This window comes from Colias philodice, chromosome 2 (genome assembly GCF_061535455.1).
Source record: "Colias philodice isolate Cphi_HAF_F1 chromosome 2, ilColPhil1 Martin Lab GWU primary, whole genome shotgun sequence".
Lineage (NCBI taxonomy): Eukaryota > Metazoa > Arthropoda > Insecta > Lepidoptera > Pieridae > Colias > Colias philodice.
Window position 1 is genome coordinate 1,040,235 of NC_143087.1, and position 25,377 is coordinate 1,065,611.

The 25,377-nt window shown below is 35.1% G+C and overlaps 3 protein-coding genes across 3 annotated transcripts; 1 reads left to right on the forward strand and 2 right to left on the reverse strand.

Annotated features, from left to right (window-relative positions):
* Nucleotides 1-1,173: 1,173 nt before the first annotated feature.
* LOC149490146 (uncharacterized) lies at nt 1,174-2,760 on the reverse strand. The gene has a single exon (XM_089701760.1). It carries the CDS (start codon nt 2,674-2,676, stop codon nt 1,954-1,956), a length of 723 nt encoding a protein of 240 aa, XP_089557886.1. The 5' UTR covers nt 2,677-2,760; the 3' UTR covers nt 1,174-1,953.
* A 308-nt stretch (nt 2,761-3,068) lies between these two features.
* On the forward strand, nt 3,069-13,509 carry LOC149490147 (TBC1 domain family member 20). The gene is made up of 8 exons (XM_089700965.1): nt 3,069-3,316; nt 3,488-3,616; nt 3,763-3,869; nt 8,813-8,950; nt 10,262-10,464; nt 10,783-10,999; nt 11,474-11,583; nt 12,454-13,509. The coding sequence occupies exons 1-8, from the start codon at nt 3,166-3,168 to the stop codon at nt 12,644-12,646; spliced, it is 1,248 nt and encodes a 415-aa protein (XP_089557091.1). The 5' UTR covers nt 3,069-3,165; the 3' UTR covers nt 12,647-13,509.
* Nucleotides 13,510-18,278: 4,769 nt separating this feature from the next.
* On the reverse strand, nt 18,279-25,109 carry LOC149490148 (lysosomal phospholipase A and acyltransferase-like). Its single transcript, XM_089700976.1, has 6 exons — nt 24,706-25,109; nt 24,195-24,569; nt 23,637-23,864; nt 21,740-21,911; nt 21,116-21,238; nt 18,279-20,486 (listed from the first exon to the last, which is right to left on the reverse strand). Exons 1-6 carry the CDS (start codon nt 24,791-24,793, stop codon nt 20,195-20,197), a joined length of 1,278 nt encoding a protein of 425 aa, XP_089557102.1. The 5' UTR covers nt 24,794-25,109; the 3' UTR covers nt 18,279-20,194.
* Between the last annotated feature and the right edge of the window lie 268 nt (nt 25,110-25,377).

Below are 25,377 nucleotides of genomic sequence, written 5' to 3' on the forward strand. Positions count from 1 at the left end.
TTACGAAAGGGCCGCCCCTAGCGACCCGCTGCCACGGCACGTGCTTCCTGCCCCCTAGAGTAGGTACCTAGGTACCTTACATTATTCTAGTCACCTTTTGTAAAACAAAAGTGAAGCTACAACAAAGTTATGTTATATTACAAATAATAAAATACTATACTAACTAGCTGATACACAGCGTAATAGATATTGTAATACTGTGGTAACTGGTAATAGCGAGATAAAATAGTCTATGGGCGTATTCAGAAAGAAAGCTTGAAACTTATAAGCGCTTTTATGCGCTTATCGGCGCTTGTCAGCGCTAGTAACCCGCGCAGGAAAATATATGAACATGACAAGCGCCGATAAGCGCTTATAAGTTTCAAGCTTTCTTTATGAATACGCCCTATGTTGCGAGGATGACGCTTTCTGCTAGTGAAACAATTTTTAAAATGAGTCCAGTATTTTTAGTGTGAAAATATTACGAGTTACGACCATACATACAAAAATACAATTGTTTTCACTATAAATAGTTTAGATTATGTCGTCAAAAAGTACACAACAAAGAAGCTGCAATCTATAGTAATATATGCACAGCTTGTACCTACTATGTATAATAGGTAGCATAGCAGCCCTCATATTTAAATACAATACGTTTTGGGGTGGAAATTTTTAAATTTTAAAAAAATCGCATTATTTGCAATGATCCAAAATCAAAGCTTATTCAAATACACGTTCTATAAAAAAAAACATAATATAGGAAGCACTTAAAATCTATGATTGAGGAGCGAAACCTGAGTTTCTAGTATCCGTAATTTCACAATTAAATTACATATTTCCTGTTTAGTTTTGAAGATAATATTTTGGCACCACTTGAACCTATAGCTTGTATTATTCACGTAATTTAAATGCTGTAATTGTGGTGTAATTAATCTGTTTTGTTGAAAAATATTTACAGCGGCGGCCGGCGATTAAGTACAAATTATTTTGATTTCAGGCCAATTTTAAATATAATTTTTTTTCAGTATACTTTAAGGGTTGTGCCATCGTTAGGTACATACGTACCTACATACTCATATCAAAATATTTTTTGTTTAATTTTCATTCATATTTTGTTTATGCAGTTTTTATTCTTATGCAGCATAAAAACCGACCAAGTGCGAGTCGGACTCGCGCACGAAGGGTTCCGTACTATCATCTTTAGAAGTTTATTGTTTGGGGAGTGGGAATATTTTATTTTTAGTCTTTGTTTTTATACCGACAACGGAAATACATCATTTGTGAAAATTTCAGCTATCACGGTTTATGACACAGACAACGGGGAGGCTCAGTAATAGGGTCCCGTTTTACCTTTTGGGTACGGAACACTAATAAAAAGGAAAGTTCAATTCATGAAACTGGTTCATTTAAGAGATTGTACTGAAGATATGTAAGACATTATTTTGTTGAAATATTTTTGGTTGACGTATTAATTAAAAAATTGTCTCCGTAATAAACCTAAGGTAATTTTTAATGAAAAAAATTCAAAGTCAAAGGATGTGTCTTGTAAATACTATTATCAATTATGAAATATAAATACTTAAAAATGACTTGGAAGGATAGAGCCCTTATAGGGCCGCACTCCGTAGATAATACGCATTATGAAGGCAGCCTTTACTTGTAGACATTGTGATGAAGTTAAAAAATAAATCTAAAATTATTATGTTATGAACAGGATAAGTACTTTTTGTTATGATAATAATATATCCTCATAATGTATAGGTAACTGACTTATAATATTACACAAGAACTAATTTGATAATGATAATTAACAACGGATAATACATACAGTTAATTACGTTGCTACGGAACGATTAAAACTACGTTATGAAAGTATGGAAATTGCCAATGTTTATTCACAGGCGTTTTTGTTTAACATAAAGCATCTGATATACAATAACATTTTTACAATTTTTTGTTTACAATTAAACGTGTTCACTTCGATTTCTTTGTGAAATACGCGGATGGCTCCTCTCGCATTTTCTCCATATTGTACAGACATGAACAACAAGGGCAAAAGTAAAGACGAAAAAATCTCGCTACTTTAGATTTTGCGTCGAGATCGGTACAATCACTCGCCTTTGAAAAAGCTTTATTGTTATACTGACTACAAGCAGCATGAAGTACTGCATTGTTGTACGAGTATTTTGGGGATTTCTCCTTGGTTTCGATCTTCGTTTCCAATTCAGAGCCTTCCCAAGAAGACAAAGGGAATAACATTTCTTCGAAAATGCTGTGCTTCGAAGGTTGCGGTGATTGCAACATTAGTGTTGCCAGATTAATCATTGACGAACTATTAGGTTGATGGAGACCATCTCCAGGAATTGTAACGTTTTCTTTCAAATTATTGTTGAGACATAATTTCATTCTTAACACTGTTATATCTGAGTCACTTGGCCAAGAAACCGCGTCTGGTAATAACGTTCGGCAAGCACTAATTTTTCTTTGGGACTTTTTAGCATGTTTGCGAAGTTCTGATTTGATTTTCGACAGACCGGTATCTAAACTTCTCGTCAAGTTATCTGAAACGCCTTCCGAGTCGCTTGGAATTTGGAAAAGGACTTGTCGTGCATTTATTTTCCCAGACGCTTTCTGGAGTTCTATAATATCTTCAATTTTCCTCACTTTAGTATCATCCGAAATAACGTTCAAATCCATTTTAAATTTTTACAAAAATTCATAGTTTTGTGCTTTTTTTTAACTAATTTATCTAGTTGGTTTGTTTGACTGACGAAGGACTGACGTTTATGTTTAGTGATAAACAATTTTACAGTGATTTTACATTTTATGACGAATTTGATACCCACATTTCATAATTTTAGAATTAGGTCACAACTCACAACTCATAAGGCACGAGGTGAGCATATTTTAAATCAGTATATTTATTATGGTCCCATGTTTTGCTTACATAACTTATCGATCTCCCAGGACAATTTTACCTATTTAATAATAGTATTATAAATATCAAAAATTACTGAAGTCGGTTAACACTACAAATTAAAAATGTTGAATGACGTTTATCTGACATTTGAAAGATATTTTTCATGACAGACCTACTGTCAAATTTGAAACGTCACAAACTGTCATCGAATTCATACGAGAAAGGCAGGTGTAATGTTTTCGCTCGATTAATTGCATTTTTCCACAATGGATCCCAATAATGCCGATGCAGACAGTGGAGATAAATGTAACATAAACGGAGACTGTTCCCCCTTCTTGGAAAAACTGCCAAGCGAGATAAACCATACCCAAAATATTGATGACATAGCTACGCCTTCCGAGTTAAACTTCGATCAAGGTATTGTAAACAATATTTGTCAGCATATGATCAATTTCCTTATAATATACATCACATTTCCTTTGGAACATTCGCGGCTCTGGAGAAATTTATCATATAGATGTTTTTTGGTTTGCGTAATAATACTTGAAAAGTGAAAGCTATGATTTCATCTAATTTACATATTTTCAGACTTTGAATTCGAGGACCCATTCATAACAGAGAAGAGAAAAGAAATAGAGAAATGTCTCGATAATCCGGATGTTGTTAATGTGGATCAGTGGCAATGTTTTGCTAGAAGTAAAGGAGGCTTGATATGTGGTGAGTTATATTTTCATGTCTGTAATCTTGAGTGGTATAACAACACTCACATATTATATCAATTGATATAAACACATATTATAGAATATGATTTAATATTAACTTCTATTTTTCCTTGTATTAAAGTGCAATTTTCATTGTTTAAGATGAATACAGAAGAAAGATATGGCCACTACTGGTTGGTGTGACTCAGGATGAAATGACAGAACCACCATCATTGGACGAGCTCTCTACACATCCTGAATATAATCAGGTACCTTATATTTATCAGATTCTTTGTAAACCAGATTTATTCTATTGTATCCATATTTTTAACAGCCTGCCTCGGGGTAGCCTTATTCCCTAGAGGCCGCGTCCCCAGGTGGCGGATAGGGGAACGCCCTGTGGATGGACAAATTGGTTCATGCATTGGGTAGAGGAGAATCCTCCGCGGACCACAAGGCCGGAGAAGGTTAACTCCGTTATAAAAACCTAGGTTGGAGAGCTGAAATAAATACTCCTGAGAGTGGTATGTGAGCAGTGCTCTCAGTACTTGGCTGGGGACGATAAGGACGACGTGCGCCAAAAGGGCCCAGTACAAGATAGTGGCTGGCGGGACTAACCGGCAGGCATTCTGCAAACTTAGTGGAGAGGCGAGAAGGAAGATGGAGGCAAAATTAAAAAACAAACTACCCCAGGAGGGTACCGGTACTTCCGGAGAATCCCTCCCCGAGCAATCCTCGGGCAGCCCCTCGTATTCTGGGGGGGGCACAATTTTGCCAGCACCTTTGATTGATAACTGCACAGGAATGGGCCACCAGGTTCCTGCGACAGCAAATGCTACTGGTAACAAGAAACTCGTGCAACAGGCCTTTCATCCGAGCCTTTTTATTCAGAGACCACGCAGTAATTCGGTAGGTAATGTGCCTATTGCAAAACAATCAATTGACTTAACTAATCAGAATCTGCCTCTTGATGATAATTTAAGTGTTGAACAAAATTATCCAGTGGAAAACACGGAAACAATATTACCACCACCCTGGCAAAGAATACCTCAAGCACGTAACCCTAAAAGAAAAAAGCTATCAAATTCACCATCCCCAGAAATTAAGACATATAACCGATTCAGTGTTCTCCCCCTGGATTTGGCAGAAGAAAATGATTCAGACAATAATTACAGGAAACCCAGCAAACCACCACCTATTATACTGTACGGAATTGATGATGTTAACCGATTAACAGAACTCCTTGAAAGTGTTGCTGAAAAAAATCAATTTTCTCTTAAAAATATTAGCAGAAATCAGTTAAGAATTAACTGCATAAATGTTGAAATTTATAAAAAAATAATAACACTAATAAGAGAAAATGGAATAATTGGTCATACTTTTAATAGAAAAGATCAAAGAAACTTTAGAGTAGTCATTAGAAATTTACATCCCACAACACCAATTATTGCAATTAAAGAGGAAATAGAATCTACTGGAAACACAGTTGTAGGCGAGATAATTAACGCAAAATATGGACCTGAAAAAAAACCAACCTCAACATTTTTCGTAAACATTGCTCCTGGACCTAATAATAAAATTGTTAAAGAGTTAAAATTTATATATCACCAGTCCGTTGTTATAGAAGACCCAAGGAAAAGACGATCGATTGTACAGTGCCACAGATGCCAGCAATACGGACACTCTAAAAATTACTGCATGCGCCCGTACAGGTGTGTTAAATGTGGAGAACCACACAAAACATCCGAGTGTAAAAAACACGATAGAAATATGCCGGCAACGTGCGCTCTCTGCAACGGACCACATCCAGCTAATTATAAAGGATGTGAAATCTACAAAGAGATCCTTGCCAGAAGAACCAATAACAAACTAAACTCGAATTACAAAAAAGATTTTAAAACTCCATCTGAAAATAATATAATCATAGATCATAATAACACTAATAGAGAAACGAAAAATCCGAAGAAATATACTCTCTACTCAGATATACTAAGACAGAAGAATAATGAACAGAAGACTGAAACAAAACAAGCAGATAACTCTCTACTTGAACAAATAGTTATAAAACAAAACGAAAAGTTCGATCAAATCTTACAACAAATGAGTAATCTAATGGTACTCATAACAAAGCTAGTCGACAAAATGTCAAAATGACAGCTCTGAAGCTAGCCACCTGGAACACAAATGGTTTAGCGCCTAATAGAAATGAAATCGAACTGATTCTTAACGAACATAACTTAGACTTACTACTGGTATCTGAAGCACACTGTACCTCAGCTTCAAACATAAAATTTAATAAATATCAATGCTATGTAACACTCCACCCAGACGGAACTGGCCACGCTGGATCTGCAATTATTGTGAGAAAGACAGTTAAACATCATATCTTACCAGAATTTAAAACCGACTACATCCAAGCTACTACAATAGCTATAGAAGATAGGACCGGCTATATCAAAGTCTCGGCGGTCTATTGCCCTCCAAGACATAAAATTAGCTGTGAAATGTTCTCCGAATTCTTCAGCAGTCTAGGAAGTCGCTTTATTACAGGAGGCGATTGGAATGCGAAGAACACTCACTGGGGATCACGGTTAACAACTACAAGGGGCAGGCAACTAAAAACTTGTATAGACAATAATAACATGCGTGTCATTACAACTTGCGAGCCAACGTATTGGCCTTCAGATAAGAATAAAATCCCGGATCTACTCGACTTTTTCATTACAAAGGGTATGTCAACATATTACTTTAAAATAGAATCTTGCTACGATGGTTCTTCTGATCACACTCCAGTTCTACTAACAGCTAGCACCCTACTAATAGAAGAAGAAAACATAAAGACACTTCATAATAAATCAACAGATTGGGATTCCGTTAGAGAATATCTGAATAATAATATTGACCTAAAAGTTTCCCTGAAGACACCCGATGACATAGAAGAATCCACAAAATATGTAACATCGCTTATTCAAAAAGCCTGTATCCTAAACACTCTGGAAAGTAGGACTTTAAAAATACCTGATAATTATCCTCACCATATAAAAAGGGCTATAGTAAATAAAAGAAGAGCAAGGCGCATCTGGCACGACAGCAGGTTGAGTACAGATAAAACAAAATTCAACAGAGAGGCAAGAAAACTGATAGATATGCTTCATAATTGGCGAAATAAAACTCTCGAAACACAACTCCAATCGCTGACTGCAAATGCCTCGACGAATTACTCGCTCTGGAAGTTTACAAAAAATTATGATCGTCCACAGAATGCTAAACCACCAATAAAAGGAACGCAAGGCTGGGCGAGGACACCAGAGGAAAAAGCAACCTGCTTTGCCGAACATCTAGAAAAAGTTTTCCGTCCCAACAAAGAGACATTCACTGGACACGACGATGAAATCATTAATGCCCTTAAAGAGGATATGCAAATGTCTCTCCCACCAAAACCAGTAACTACCGCCGAAGTATGGAGGAAGATAAAAGATCTTAAAGATAAAAAAGCGCCTGGTATAGATCTTATAACCAAGGAAATTTTAAAGCGGATGCCCCGTAAGGTTATAGTATTCCCGACCATCCTTTATAATGGAATTATAAGGGTTCAACATTTTCCTAATCTCTGGAAATTATCAAACATTCAGATGATACATAAGCCTGGCAAACCGGCTAATGAGGTATCATCATATAGACCCATTAGCCTATTACCGATACTGTCTAAAGTATTCGAAAAGATTTTGTTATCCAGAATGCTTACCTGCCTCGCAGTGAACAATGCTATTCCAGATCATCAATTTGGCTTCAGACAGGAACATTCCACTATTGAACAGGTTCATAGAGTAGTTGAAAGAGTCCGGAAGTCACTAGAAGAAAAGGAATACTGTTCATCGGTGTTTTTGGATATCCAGCAAGCTTTTGACAAAGTGTGGCACGAAGGTTTGCTATACAAATTAAGGCAAAATCTACCTCACAGCTTTTATCCACTTATAAAATCCTATCTTAGTGAACGTCGCTTTCAAATTCTGGAAAGTGGAAAGACATCAAACATCTACAACATCAGAGCAGGTGTGCCACAAGGTTCAGTGCTTGGACCAGTACTATACACACTTTTTACAGCTGACTTACCGCTTACTGAAAACGTTACTACAGCAACATTCGCTGATGACACAGCAATACTAGCAAGTAGTAAGGATCCGGCAATTGCATCAAAAAATTTACAAAAAGGTCTCAACGCGATCACGGACTGGATGGAGAGGTGGAAAATTAAAGCGAGCTCCTCAAAATCGGTACACGTCACCTTTACGCTTCGAAAAGAAGATTGCCCGCCTGTAAAGCTTAAAGATTCTACACTACCACACACTGACAGAGTCCGCTACCTCGGGCTACACTTGGATCGACGTTTGACCTGGAACCACCACATCAAAGCAAAAAGAGAAGAAATAAACATTCGCTACCGCAGCTTGTACTGGATACTGGGCCGGAAAAGTCGCCTGTCACTGGACAACAAACTACTGATATACAAAAGTGTAATTAAACCTATATGGACATACGGCATTCAACTATGGGGTAGTGCCAGTAATTCATCGATCTCGCTACTGCAAAGACAGCAAAATACTATACTGCGAACTCTCAGCAATGCCCCCTGGTTTACTACTAATGCTGAAATTCAAAGCCACACTAACATATGCTCCATAAAAGATGAAATTAACACGCATACAAAATCTTATGTTGCTAGACTGGAGAAACATCCCAACAAATTGGCTAGCCAACTGATAAAAAGGTCCTACCACAAACGTCTTAAAAGAAAAGATGTAATCTAGCTTTTTTTCTTGAAGAGCAGTTGTCCTCACTGGAGGGCTCGCTCTACATGCCAAACTTTGCCTGACAACACATCCGCTTATAGCGAAAACCGCTGATTGCAGATGAAACAAAAGAAAAAAAAAAAAAAATATTTTTAACAAATTTAATAATATAATATCTATTTTCAGAAAAAAATTAAGTGTCTAAACAAGTAATTGTCTTATCGTATAAGTATTTCATTAATCAAATAACTTGTTATGGCATCTGATTATAAATTAAAAATAAATGAGTATTCAAAATAATAATTTAATAACTGGGGGGAACAATGATCTTATCATTAAAAATTACTTTATTCACAAAATCACTTATGTGTTTTTTGTGTGTCTGTTGCACTTCATAACATAACTTTATTTTTACTTTACAGGTAGTACTAGATGTGAATAGGTCACTGAAAAGGTTTCCGCCGGGCATTCCTTATGAGCAGAGAGTGGCGCTGCAGGACCAACTAACTGTGCTCATACTGCGAGTGATCATCAAATACCCACATTTGAAGTATTATCAGGTATTCAAGATCCTCATTTAAATATTGCAGCAAATGAAGTATAGATATAGATATTGAAAAATTTATTTGTGTTAGGACATAAAAATGATTGCCATTTTGCTCAGTCATACCATGATTTTAGAACAATTACCAGTTTTATTTATGTACGTACATAAATTATATAAAGATCATAATATCAAGTGTTAAATAAAATAAAAATAATAATTAAAACACTTTGTCCATTTTTGCGACAAGTCGAAATTTTAAACCCATCATCAGTTAACATGACTATGAGCATTTTTCTGTGGGATTATAGCTCCCTATTTAAAGAAACAATTTGGATCCTACCTTCCTACCTTCCTACCTACCTTCACTTTGACTAATAAAGATAAAATCAATACAATTTCACAAAAAATTTGATGACTAATAACTTAATAAAAAATTATAAGCCAGTTATTATCAATAAACTAAAATTATCAATATCAAGTAGTAATCAATAGAAGTACTTATTGTGAACTAGATTTCCGCCTGCGGCTTCGTCCACGGCTTCGCCCTCGTTTTCAAAGGAAAATCCGCATTGTTCTCATTCACTTGGGATTTCCGGAATAAAATCTATCCTATGTGTTAATCCAAGTCACCCTCTATATGTGTGCTAAATTTCGATGTAATCGGTTCAGTACATAGTTTATGCGTGAATACCATACATACATACATACAATATACATACATAATTACAAACCTTTCCTCTTTATAATATTAGTATAGATAATGTACCAAAAAAGCAATGTATCATATAATATTTATAAACATTCTGTTCCACAATCAGAAATATGAATTGTCATAACAATGCTATTGTTCATGCGCTTTTTACGACTTCAGAATATAGGTTTATGTGCACTGGTTTTTATCTAGATAAGGTTTTAACGGTAAAAATAATGTGTGCGGTCTTTCATTGTGGTATTTTATGAATTAGATATTAGGAGGCATATACTTTTTAGATAGCAATGTTATTTTTATTTATTTATTTTTTTATTTTTACATACATAGATTCCTTACAGCTATTTGAATTACAATTTTGTTTGTTATTTTATAAATTGTCATTTGACTTACATGCAAATAACTCAAGAAGTTATTAATGCAACAATATTTGTTGTTTGTTATAAATCTTATTCCATCTTTTAAATAATAGATAAATTGTACTATTTTCTTAAATTATAGAATGTGTAAGCAAATAAAAATGGTTCAATCTTATCAAAAGTTTCAGAGAAAGAATCATTATTTACTTTAATAGGAGTAATTTGTTAGTCTTAAACTATTTTTTCTTATTATTAGGGTTACCACGACGTAGCAATCACGTTGCTACTCGTCTGTGGGGACAAAGCGTCGTTCCCGTTACTATGCCGCCTGTCGTACGGCCCCAAGGCCCCGCTGGCCCCGTTCATGCAAGCCACGATGCAACCGACACAGCATTTACTGAATTACATGCTGCCTGTTGTGAGGAGAGCAGATGATAGGTTGGCTGAGTGTTTGGAGAAGTGAGTTGTTGCTTTTATTATTAGATAAATATTTTCACTACTATCTCTTATTTTTTTTTCTCGGAAGAAGTGATTTTCACTGATTATTCTGCCGAGATTTTTGATTTACACCAATTTTTCATGGTTATTTAAATTTTTTTTTTGAGAAGTAATATATTGCTTTGTAATTGCATTCATCAAAATTACCTAGCTTTAATTTTAGAAATTACCTGTTGCTCGGATTACGAAGATATTATGTATTGTAAATTTGCGGTTCATTGTGACTTTTGCACTTAAACTTGACGATTTGGCATCATTTCAATGCATACGGTGTACCAGATCGGGCGTGGGCACGATGTTCGCGCTGCCGTGGTACCTGACGTGGTTCGGGCACAGCCTGAACCGGTACAGCGACGTGGTGCGGCTGTACGACTACTTCCTGTGCGCCGCGCCGCTGTTCCCCGTGTACGTGACGGCCGCGCTCGTGCTGCACCGCGCGCCGCACGTGCTCGCCTGCGACGCCGACATGGCCATGATGCACTGCCTGCTCTCCCGGGTGAGTGCCGCTCTACCAGCTCTACCAGCTCTACCGACCTCTCTACTAGCTCTTCCGGCCGCTCTACTAACTCTACCGTCTCTACCGGCCACTCTACTAGCTCTATCGGACATTTTACCAGCTCTACTAGCTCTACCGGCCGCTCTACTAACTCTACCGTCTCTCCCGGCCACTCTACTAGCTCTACCGGACATTTTACCAGCTCTACCGGTCGCTCTATCAGCTATACTGGCCGCTCTATCAGTTCTACCAACCGCACTGGCTGCTCTTCCCGGTAAGTGACTACCGACGCCCTACTATATCTCAGTGAATTTACCGTGCTGTACAAACTGGCTCTCCGATGCGAGTACCACTATCAGGAACTATGTCTCTGCAGGGGACTTACCTGTAACTATAATAAATGTAAGAAACTGTTCGCTCTCTTTAAGAAAAAATGCGATAACATTTAATTAATATATTTTCCATAACTCGCAGCTACCAGATGACTTGCCGTTCGAAGACATCCTGGTGGTCGCCAAGAAGCTGTACGACGAGAACGATCCGACCGACCTCGAGGGGGAAGTCGCTGCGCTTGAGAGGCGAGAGTGAGTAGATTATGATTTATTTTCATTATATTATAAAAGTTATTTTAATGAGTAGTGTAGTTTACACAGTGTGGAAATTTTCGATGGTCCCTGGAGGGAAAGTACTTAGTAGTACTTAGATAGCAAATTTTGTTGAAAATAGAACTGCATTCAAATATTTTCAAAATTGACTTTTTTCAAGCAAAATTGAAAAAAAAAATTGTTATTTCATTCTTAAAATTCTAAGTTGAGAGTAACCGACTGAACGCAACCCGGCTAATTAGCTGACTTCAAATGGAAAGTGTTATTACGCGTATGCCGCTTATACCTCAGTTTATTTATGTATTGTGTCTCTGTATTAATAAAGTGAAACTTCATTAGGTGGATTGAGAATAAAATTTCAGGGTCGCGTCATGGCAATACCGTCACGTTATTGGAGTAAGGCGATGATTTTGGTATCTTTGAATCTTGCCAAAGAAGTTTTGCATTGCTGACACGCGTCCTAGGCACACATGCTCCTTTTTTATTGAAGTGAAACTTCTTTATTGAGGTTGGAAAAAAATTGGTTGTCTGTAAAGTCGGTTTACTGACGATAGTTGAACGTGACAACGTCCGATTGCGCTTTTTTGTCGCTCGTTCCGCGCTCTCGCTTGCATTTCAAGCCTTACATGGAACGCCTCAGAGCGAGGTAACGCCGCATGAGTCATGTTTTTTCGTGCGTGCATTTGGCTCTATCGAATTATAAGACGTTGTCACGTCAAAAATTTAGTGTAACATTTTTTCGTTACGCGCACCATCTTTTTCTTATCCCTACCACGCGTGATTCGACGTATTTCTGTAAAGTCGCTTATTCCTGTGTATGTATAACATGAATGCAATAATTGTTCACAGAGAGGAGCAGCGCAAGCTAGACGAGGAGCGCATGCGGCGGCGCCGCGCGGCCCGCGCCCCCGCGCGCCCCTCGCCCCTCGCGCGCTACATCCCCGCGGCGCTCCGCCGAGCCGCCCCCAGACGCACCCTACTCGCTCTCACCGCCGCTCTATTAGCGGTGTACGTGTACTATAGACCCGAGTTGTGGAGGTAGCGCCACGCCTATCAGTTTGTTCTGTTCGCGGTGTAAGCATGTGGGGAGTCCCGTCTGTGTCTCGTTAATATGGTAACATAATAATTGTTCGAACTACCTGCGGCGCTCCCGCGCCCTCTTACAAATACAGTTTTGTAACTGTGCGGTTGCTATGGCAACGCATTTGCTCGAACTCTACAATAGGACGGCGCTCACGCGCCTCAGCTTATTTTTTTGCTACGGTAATGTTGTTTATATAGTTACATGTGAACTTTAATGGTGAACTTGAACTTTTTCCTTTTCTAAATGATCCGTTCTCTTCTAAAGAATTCCACTGGTTTATGAATGAACTGTACCTAATGTCTTCTCAATATACTCTAAAAGTTTAATAATTTTGACCTAGTCCTTCCCCTTTTATCCCAACAAATTCTTGCTTCATCTAAATCTATATCACTACCCTTCACTTCATTTAAATTCTTTATGCCCTAATCTCTAAAATTTTCAACGATAAAAGCAATCTTAATGGAATACTATTACTTTTTGCCTTCTCCTACCCTACCTTCCTACCTAACCTACCTATTTCTATCATTCAGTTCAACAAACAAACAGACGGGACAAGTATGATCATTCATATATACATTAGGCGCTTCATCATTGCCTATAATGGTGCTTAATCGTACGTGCTTGAACGAACAAACTGATTGAATTCGCATGCGAATGTTGATCTTATTATGTTAGGATTAAGGTATGTTATTGCGTAACGATTTACCGTCTTATTGCAAAACTTGGTTTAAACCTAATCTATAAATTCTTGGTTTAACTTTATTAGTACAGAGGTTTAAACTTGTCATTATTTATTGCTTTTCTCTATGGTTTAACGGTTCCCGTTTAACGGAAAAATACGGACAAACTAAGAACTGGGTTAAAAACTAATTAAAACCATGATCTAAGTGAAAGTCGTATTACAAAACATGTTTTAGCGTTAAACAATATCAAGGACAATAGATAAGGACTACTTTAAACCTCTGTACTGAAGTTAAACGAATATTTTATAATCTGGGTTTAAACAAAGTCTATTTAACTTTTTGAAATAAGACGGTTAAAAGTTTAGAATCATCTAAATCGAGAATAGTGTGACAATGCGCTAAATTGGAAAGTTTTGGAAGAAAATTATTAAAGTTTTGGTTAAATTTAAATTGGTTTTAGTTATTTTCGTTCAAAGTGTTATTGAATATAATTCATTTATAATGGACTAACATACTGAGTTAACACTCGAAAAATAAAATTTAATTATTTGAAAAAAGAGTAATTATAAATAGTATAAGCGAGATGGAATGATCCTTAAATTGTAAATTATGTTATTTCTTTATGTAACGGTTAATGGATACAAATTAATGATTTTGTTTAAGTTATTTTGCTTTTTCAATAATATTATATTTATATAAATTATTACGTGAATGCAATGGTATCTAGTATCTACATAATTACAAAATTATTATAAGTCCAGCGTAAGATGGCTTTTTAGATGCTAAAAGAGAAGACAAAAATGTAAAATGTTCTCAAAATTTTTATAAATAAATGTTTTCACATTTGTAGAGAAAACTTAGTCATTATAAAAGCCTTAATATTATATCGGTCTATATTATGTTGAAGCGATTTTCCTTACGAGTGGTTAAATTTTGAAATAACTTCAATAAAGCAGGGTACTCTCTAGCGAGCTGTATTCGTAACATGCGTGATACATAGTATTTTGTAGTGTTTTATTTTACGCGAGTATTAAACATTTAGAAATTAAAGATTTTTAACGGATTTTAAACGCGATATATTCATATGTCTCCCTGTGACCACGCTCGCAAGTGTGCGAAACGTCGGGAAAATAATGAATAAATAGTATTTAAAATCCGTTGAAAATCTTTAATTTCTGAATGCGTGATACAGTAACTACTAACTAGGTTCTAGTGTGTACGCGTGTTACAGTTACGGCTAGCTAGTGAGTACCCGGCTTAAGAAAAACGTTAAAATATAACAATCCGAGAGGAAAATTATCGTTTTGAGTAAAATAACATGGGATATTAATAAGAATTAGTGTATATTGGCTTAAGAGATATTTACTAAAATTTTAAAATTGAATATAATCAAGGAAAGTTAGTTTTTAGACGTGAATTAAAGTGTTTCTCTATATAAATAATCAAATTATTTATTTTCAATTAAGGCATGTCAATATTGTTTATGATTTTCAAAATGAATTCTGTATATTTGCTACAGTCAAAAACCTTATTGACCGGTAAAATTAGTCAATAAGGTTACCATATAAGGGTGTGGGTTAGGTTAGGTTCGTGTTTTTTTAACTACACAAAAATAGGGGCTCCGTCGCTCTGTCGCCTACACGAACCTAACCAAACCCACAACCACCTTTATATGTTACCAAACACTCACCCTTATGTTACCTATTAATTAGTCAAAAACCTTATTGACTAATTTTACCGGTCAATAAGGTTTTTGACTGTAACATATGCAATGTTAAAAGAGTGCAATATAAAAACGTCTCATTTTCAAAAAATGTATGCGTGTACTAGAGTACACACGTAAGAAGTAAAACTTCTTTATGACCTTAAAATTGTCATGAGTATGGCGTAACGCAAAAATGTCACGCGTACGGCGTAACGCAAAAATGTTACACTAAATTTTTGTCCAACCCCGATAAAGAAGTTTCACTTCAAAAAAAAAATCCAAATATTTTAAATATAATTTACAGCTCCTTATTGCAATTTTATTATTAAAATTGTGATATCAAATTAAGAACGAGAGAAATTAGGACGAAAACGAGAATTGTTCGTTTTTATTTTGCAAGTTGGATAATATTCAGCATTTATAAATAATTGGTGAAGTTCGTAGAATGTTTGTTTTCACAAAATAGGAAGAAATTTGTAGCTACCAATATATGGTAGTATTATAAGTTTGTGCTAAGTCATACTGTATATGGGCATGTAATTGTTTTTTCAAATATATACATATATAAAATAATAGCTGTTGAGCTGTTTGTATGTTATTTTGTGAATACTTAAAAATGTAACTATTAAAAATCCTAAACAAAAATGCACTGTTATGTAGTTCCTTAAGCGGTTGGTTAAGGGTAGTCAATATAGATTTACCGATTGTATATTTTCCGAATCGTTTTTCTTATACGGTTGAAAAAAAAAGTGTGAAGTCCCATGTCCCCTGGTAGGGGGGCAGATGCATTATACATCTGTTTCACTGATCGATTTTCTTTAGGGACAAGTAGGTGATCAGCCTTCTGTGTCCTACCAGACCGAGACATTTTTTTTCTTCGTCTCCACCGGGAATCGAACCCAGGACCCTCGGTGTTACGCTCACGCGTCAACCACTGTACCAAGGAGGCGGTATGTACGGTTAGATTTTGGTATAATTTATGTCAAAATTTACTTGTACATAAGAAAAACGAATCGTAAAATATAGAATCGGGAATATTTGTTATACTCACGCGTTGGTAATGTCTAAATAGTTGTTGTATTCGAATATTTGGTATTATATTTAACCAAAAATTAATTTTTCTTGTAATTAATTTAGGGCTGATTTTTCAATCCTTGGTTAAAACTTATTCATCGAATAACGTATTAAACTACCATTTCAAAAATGTATTCTAATTGTCCGTATTTGACAATTTTCAGGTGACATTTTAAAATGTTCGTGTAATACTTTATTGGACGGATAAATTTTAACCAAGGATTGAAAAATAGGCCCTTATTGGTATTTATTATAAGCACTATTCTGTCAATTTAATGTCAAATGATTTAAAGAAAGAGGCAACATTATTTTACAAAATATAAAAGCCTGGTTTGAAAGCACATGTATATTAATTTAAAATGTGATATTATTTTGTTACTTAGATGTAAGTCGTTTCGTTAGTTGCGTTTAGATTCATTTGATTCTCATTTCACGGAAATTTTGTTGTAAATATTCTTATCTGTATTTTGTATTGGTGTTAAGTTAAATACAGTATATTATGCAATGGATTTTTATTTTGTTTTACACCCTCAGCTTAAAATTTAATCAACACTTATAAAGAGGAAAACTTTGTTTGTTTGATTGTAATGAATAGGCTCATAAACCACTGGACCGATTTTAGAAATTCTTACGCCATTCGAAAGCTACATTATCCACGAGTAACATAGGCTAGGTTTTATCCCGGAAATCCCACGGGAACGGGAACTATGCGGGTTTTTCTTTGAAAACGCGGGCGAAGCCGCAGGCGGAATGCTAGTCAAATATATTTTAAACTAGCTGCGCTTCACAGTTTCATCCGCGTGGCTCCGCTCCTGTTGGTCTTAGCGTAAGTAACAGTAACATATACTATATAGCCTTCCTTGATAAATAGGCTCGATCTTCAAAATAAAAGGGGCTCGATTAATCTAACATCTTAAGAATTTTCAAATCGGACCAGTATTCCTGAGATTAGCGCGTTCAAACAAACAAACTCTTCAGCTTTACAATATTAGTATAGATAAGATGACCTGAAGGCGTCATGTGAGAGAAAAAATGGATAAAAATTGAGCTTCCTGATAATTTTCTTGCATTTGGTGATATTTTTATTCATTATGGTCAGAATCTCGGTACCAAATTTCATAGATATCCGATAAGGTGTATTTGCATGAAAAAATAAGTAACATCAATGTAAAAAAGTGTTTGAATGAACGCGCAGAGTTAGATGCGATTTGCATATAAACTATCCGTAGGCCACTTGCATTAAAATAAGTACAGTGACTTCTAAAATAAGATACTTTCACTAACATCGAGCAACGCGCAAATCAGCGTATCACTACAGATTACTTAAAATTTACTTGTTATTTTTTATATACATAATATATTAATATAGTGTTATATATAGTAGACCGCCTCCTGGGTTCGATTCCCGGTGGAGACGAAGAAGAAAAAAAATGGACACAGAAGGCTGATCACCTTCTTGTCCCTAAAGAAAATCGATCAGTGAAACAGATGTATAATGCATCTGCCCCTTACCCTACTACACGGGACATGGGACTTCACTTTTATACAATATGTGGTATTACTATGTTTATTTTCCGATGACCATCATCGTTATTCAGTTCTGCCATCACACTAGGTACTAGGTAAGTTTGAAACCATTCTAATATATCCAATTGAAAATGTATATATTATAGAGGATTCAAAGTGGGACTAGATAAGGAAGAAAAACAATTCTATTAATAGGTCTCTAAATTACTTCAACCAAACAAAATAGTTTCAACAATACGCCACACGAAACATGTTCAGTAAAAGCGATGATTTTCAGTAATCAGTAAAAGTATTTTTCTTTCACCATTTCCCACTTCGAAAACCACAAACTTATTCCCTTTAGTAGTATTATATAAAAATGAAACCCGTTCCGCGTTGTCACGGCATCACGTGTGAACGGCTGAACCGATTTCGGTTATACTTTTTTTTAAATGTTTGTGGAAGTCCAAGGATGGTTCTTATGTAGAGAAAACGTAAATATGTACCACGGGAGACCGGCGAAGCCGGGGCGGACCGCTAGTTATATTATGTATTTTAATGCTTGCTGAAGGAAAGCTGGTAAATTTTGAGGATGGGAATAGGTGCAATGAATAAAACAAAATAATATTTAACTATACTTTTATTTCGTAAAGTATTTGGCTTTCATGTTCTTATCAATCCTAACTACACATGCTAAATAATTTTGTGATTAATATAACCAAAATATTCATTCGTGTCAGACTGTATCCACTACCCGTTTTTCAAATAAAGATACAATAATTTTTACAACTTTACATAGATATGGAAGTCCAAAGATGAATGTCTATTAACTACTTCACACTAAATGTGCAAGTCAAAGTGCACAATTTTAAGGGTTCATCTTTTAGTAAATTAAATCAAATGGAAGCTTTCTACACAAAATTAAGATAAAAATAACTCCTTTCATAAATAAAATTTAGCAAATGCATAATACGCTAATATTGCATTATTTTACAAATCGTAGATAAAAAATAAAAATAATGTGTGCCTGTACTAGTGTAGACACCTAAGAAGTGAAACTTCTTTATGACCTTATTATTTTTTGAGAAATAAGGCATAAAGCATTATTTTTTTGCATAATTGCAACTTTACAGAAATACGTCGAATCAGGCGTGGTAGGGATAAAAAAAAGATGGCGCGTAACGGAAAAATGTCACGCGTAACGAAAAAATGTTACACTAAATTTTTTTCCAACCCCGATAAAGAAGTTTCACTTCAATTAGGATACAGATAAATATAAAATACTCTTCGTAAATAGATAGTGTCATTTAAATGAGCATTTAGATTGCTATCACAGCAAAGTTCACTAATGATATTAAATTCAAAAGAAATGAGTTCTGTTAGCACTTAGAGAGATCAACTTTAACATTTTTATTAACAAATAACATAACAATTAAATTGTGGTAACACTTTAAATTAAAATTGGATAATAAACGTACAGATAAACTGGCAAATAAACGAAATATAAAAATCAGAGAGCAAACTTAAGAGAGATTTTACGGAAAAACACATTCTCTAAATAAACAAATAATAAATTGTTAATTGAGTACTGAGATATTCACATAATAAATAACACCAACTTCATTTGGTATGAGCTATTATTAAAAATTAGTCTTATTCACAAAAATCATGAATCATTAATAAATCACAAGAAAACGATGCACAGCAAACTTGATTAAAAACAAATAAATTTTAGCTAATTTTTACATTTATACGCGCGCTTTGCGTTACGTATTTTATTTTTCTAATCGACACTATAATCTTCAAATACACTTTACTGTACATTAATCAGATTTCACAGTAATCTTAATTACTTATTATAATAGTTTTCCTCACGGAATCTCGGTTATAGCTTGATAAAGACTAGCCAAATGCACAGGAAATACAAATTATTAAGAAGAAAACCATTGAGATACGAGAGACATATGGAGACGACACCGCCTACATCACTTATGTTCCGCTCAACATAAGCCGGCTTAACTGCACGCTCATTTTTCATTTGTTTTAAAGTGAAACGCATCAAATATGCCTTCGTGTGTGTTACGATATTGCACAAACAATACGGAAAAGTGACTAACATAACTTTTCATCGGTAAGTACCTAACTAGATAATAATTTTTAAAACTTAGTTAGACCAAAAAAATTTTGACTTGCCACAGATTTTGTTCGTGGTGTCTCCTCCATACGTAGTAATATTATCTCAATGAAGAAAACACTGTTTTTCCATCAGTAATATGGTTTTTTACAAAATTCAATAGCACCCTAGTTATCGGTAGAGTTATAAGTTACATATAATACTGCCTGATTAATCCACAAATTTCAGTAAACTCCAAAAAGCTGTGATGGTAGAATAGTAAGTAAACTATCACACTCGAAACTGCGCATTTGGCCAACCTTTTGACCATCACCAACTGTCCCACAGGATTGGTCACCATCCCAAAACTTAGAAAACCTATCACCTCTCAAGAGCACCACATTCAAAATTTTCACTATAAGTCATCAGTTCCCGTCATTCCCCAGCACAGTCGTCACGTATTCGATCACGCGAGGATCGTGGAGTATCTTTAAATGTTCTGCCTTTAACAAAGGCAGGGTTTTGACGGGTTTCCCATTGAGATTCGTATTTAGTGGCAGGGTATTGACAGATTTGCCAATGAGATTATTTTTAACGGTGCGTCGTTTGGCCCAGTGAGTGCAAGCGGCGAGAGAACGCAAGTTGACTGTACCGTCTCCGTCCCCTGTGAGTAAAGTGGGGTATCCGTCTAGCCAGGTGCCTGGTTTGTATACTAGCCTGGAAATAATGGTTACTTTTAGGGCCGATTTTTCAATGCTTGGATAAAACTTATCCGTCCAATAAAGTATTACACGAAAATATTAAAATGTCACGTAAACTGTCAAATACGTGCAATTGGAATACTTTTTTGAAATGGTAGTTTTATACATTATTCGACGAATAAGTTTTATCCAAGCATTGAAAAATCGGCTCTTAATATTCAATTATAATATACTGGTAAGTGAATTCAAATATTAAGCAATATGGTAAAATTTATGTACTCTGGTCTGTATCATCGGAGAAAATTTGTTATGCAATTTGTAATAAAAAAAAAATAAGCGACTAATTTTAGAAACAATTTTGACAACATTATTTTAGGTCTTCTAAATTACCCGCATCAAAGCGGCTCGACGGAACACAGTGGGGTTTTAGTCGGTAAGAATCCGACATAGCCCACGGCTCCTTCCCCGGGGTCCGTGGGTATCTTTGGAAGATTTCCCCACTTAAAAAAAAGGTCTTCCAAATTAAAATATGTAACATGTAGCTTAATTTCTTATCATTATTTTGCATCACAACCTCACTTATACATTTTAAGGTTATTAGTCTACGAGCTTCAAATGACATTGGCCATAATTTGAAACACTTACCGTTCAACAGTGGAGATATTATACCCATAAACGCAGTGCAATTCAACACCAGGCGCTGAGAAGTCCCGCGACAAATGCTCTGTGTCCTTGCGCATCTCCCACGCGTTCGGCACGTCCATGTCCCTGGACATAAAAATAAAAAAATAAATAAATAAAAATCATTTATTGAACCAAAACACATTACAAAAAAAAAAGAGGACCTCAGACTCCTGATATAGCTTTCGCTGTGTTTCAGGAGCCTGATAAGGACCGTTTGTTATCAGATCATTGGATATAGCATATTATTTCCAGCATTTAATCATATTATGTTAGGCATTTATTTATTGAACTTTCAAGCCCTTAGAATCAAATTCAGATGTATAATTCAACTAGACTTTAGAAGTGGTTTGGATCGTCATATTTCAGAGAAATTCGGAAGGCAAAAAGAACGAAACTAGCAACTGAATACGTATGAATTAATTACGGAACGATCTAAACATTGAGGGGTGTGAGGGTGAGGTGTGTATACGTACAACATTGAAATAAAACACTACCTACAAAACACTTCTAATTTAAGACCAGTTGAGTCACCAATCCTTAAACAAATATGAGAAATAAGGTTAGATTATGGGAAATTATACTCACATGAAAAGCCTCTGCAGGTCATTAATCGTATAATTAAACTTGTCGGTCTGCACCAGCACTTCCCCTGGCTTCCAGAAGTTGGGGGAAGGCAGAAGCCACGCGAGCGAGGGACAAGTGATCTGTTCTGTGCGCATCGTGCTCTCGCGCAGTATTAGAGAACCGAGGTCGTCGCCTGGATGGACATTTGTTTTATGGAATTTGTATGATTGGGTTGCTATAATAAAAAAGAGCGTGTGCCGACCACAGGTGTCAAAAGTGAAACTTCTTTAGGCGCGTTGAGAGTAAAATTTCAAGGTCGCGTCGTGGCAAAACCGTCACGGCATGGAGTAAGGCGACAATTTTGATATCTTTGAATCTTTCCAAAGAAGTTTCAGTTCTGACACGTGTGCTGGGAACAGACGCTCCTTTTTATTATAAAATTCATAACAGTATTTATATTGTATACGAATATAATTTATGGCACATATTGTATACAATGCTGTAGTAAATAGTAGTCTAATTGAATAAATGAATGTTTGAGTTTGAGTACCTACGTATTTATAAAATTCACCACCCATCCACTTATTAGGTTAGCCTATAGTCTATAGGTATACTAAATGTAGTTTAATCACCTATGTGCATACGCAATCATAACATGATACAGCAAAGTCATTGTTTACAAACACTCAGACATTGGTTTTCCTTTTCAATGGATCAACGATTACAAGTCCATTGAGAAGGAAAATGTAGGGCATGTGCATGACGAAGCAATAGTTACATAGAAATTATTCCGTGCAAAATATAAGGACGTAATTATGTATAGGTAATAGGTATGTATTGCATACAACTGTATGATGTATGATTTTTTATAACTATTTCTTACTAGGTACAATTTATTTATTATTATGGAATACATTTTACTTGTCGAATCTAGGACAAAATTCTAAATAAAACGTTTTCTGCCTTGAAGTCAGGAAAAACCTAGTAGTTATGTATAAAATATTTGTCAAAATGTATTGGAATATTGGCAAAAGTAGAATTTAGCATCTCTGTATTACTTTTTTTCGATGAGTGAGAGCGTCAAATGCAAAGCAGCGCAGGTACCTAATTAAAATATTAAGAAGCGCAAGGGCGGGTCATTATTATAATACATGTGTACTTTATATACAATGTAATCGCTACTAATTGAGTCCATTTTCCTACGTCAATTTATAGGGTCAGGGTCGTGTTTTATCAAAACGCGTAAGACCGCGACTTAGATTGGCGTAAAATACATAGTAAACAAATATATACACTTTACTATTTCCAACCCATCAAATATCAATAGGATGTTTACTTATTTTTCAGGGAAAAATAATACTGTTATGAAATAAAAATAAGCAAATAAAGAAACCTTTCAACTTGGTTACATTACGTAATTGCCACCTTAGTAACAAAACACGCAGTCTGAGTTACATATTCTTAAGACTCGACCTGTTTTTTCGTCTCACATAACATAATGTTTAGTTAGCTATCATTTTATTGAATTTTATTTTAGAATTATAAATACCAGCGGTTTTTTCCTCGAAAGCGTACATTTCAGTTAATTATTTTCCCTTGTAAAGGACATATTGACCCAACTGTGGACCTTACATAAATGTGTTTGACAAATATATATAATTGTAAAACCTACTACACTACCATGAAACAACAAAGTAATTGATCAGAGAACACTTTTCCTCGTTTATACAATGTAATTGTAAATGATTCATTATCAAAAAGCACTAAAAACAAAGCATTTGAATATTACAATTGAGCATATTTAACATTTGTTAACATTTAATTTCATATATTATTCTCTTTTTTATTAACAGAATATTTAATGCTGCAAAACAAATCTCCAAATCGCAGGACATAATAGAATGTCTCCATAACTTACCAATAGCAAATACTTTTAACGCCTTCATAGCGCCTCCCCAGGGTGTGGACAGCGATAGCATTCTCCGAATATACTGATCCTTCCAGGCTTGCGTCTGTAATCGTAAGAAGTGCAGTGCCATCGCTCCACCCATACTATGAGTTAGTAGCGTCACAGATGACTTGTTGTTCATAGTGTATGTCTCTTCAACCAGCGTTTTTAACTTGACGAAAAATTCTGCATTTTCATCTAAAAATGAAGAATATTATAATTTTATAGGGACTTTATTTATAAGGGAATTTATTTGTGAAGATTGAAGATTAAGCTTTGTGCATTACATATGAACTCACAATTTGTTCTTAATTATTTATATTGTTTAACAGGTAAAAAGTATGTTATGCTCTGGTTAGCACTGCCATTGTTTACATACTGAATATAAATTTAAATATTCAGTTGTGCACACAAAAATTTTGGGTTCAATCACCTTTAATAAGAATGATAAGACATTTTTACGGTTTTTCTGTTTAATATTTAGGTGGAACTAATACAGAGAAATTAATTAAACAAATGGGTACTTACTTGGTGCTTTTCTGAAATCATATGGAGCTCCTCTCAGCGACACATTTCTCACATAACCAATTTTCACAAGAGCATCACCTATAGTATTAAAATATGCACCCGGTGATTCATGTGAGGGGTCCAACCACTCCACGGGTTCAGGGTTACCCCACCCCGGCACCCTTATATCAACCCCCGGGGGATTATTTGTTGTTCTCGTCACATTATCATAATCTAATCGTAAATTGTCCACCCAACAATCAATCACAAACGGCACTAAAAGTTCCAAGTTTAACCAAATATTAAAATAATCATTGGATGTCTTCGCACACATGTAATGCACGACATTTGTTTTATTCAATTTAGCCTCCAATTGACTGCCTCCATCGCCAGGTACTGTAAAAAATATTAAAATAAGACATCATATAAATGTGTGATGACAAAGAAGTAAACAATGTTGTGAATATCAGTTATAAAACATTCTAGACTATACAAGAAATTGCATGCTTGAGAGATAATGAAATAAACTTACTTAAAATAACCGGCGATAAACCAAATGATTTCTGCGTCAATAAGCAAAACACTGTAACTATGAAATAAAACAAATATGAACACCGCATATTTTTTAATTTAAATATTACGGGTTCAATGTACTCATCGAGTAAACAGTAAACTTGAATTATAATTTCCTCGTATAGTTTACGCAATTTATATGACGCTGAGTGATCGGCGAGACGAAGTCCGAGGATTCACAATAACTTGTGACGCTATATCGTCCGATAGTTGACACCGAGGGGGTAATATAATTGATAACACAGACGAATCAGACAATCAGCTGTGATATATGTTTACAACAACAAATGACTTGTTTGCTTTATTTAGTAATTGAAGCCGCTTACGAAAACGAAATCAAATTACGTTCAACATGACATATCAACTAAGCGAATATTCCAATTTGCGCGCGTGTTTGTGTTAAATTAATTTATAGATATAATATTTTAATATTGCATTAAATATGACAAAAAAATAAACTAAAACTAAATAAAAAGGACATTGTATTTATTTTTGTTTAGATAGTTTAATAAATAACTAAAAATTGTTTCATGAAGTTAGAAATAAAATAATAAAATTGCTTGATATGGAACGCATATTGACATATATATTAACGTTTATAAACTGGGGATCTTAAATTATTTTAAAATTA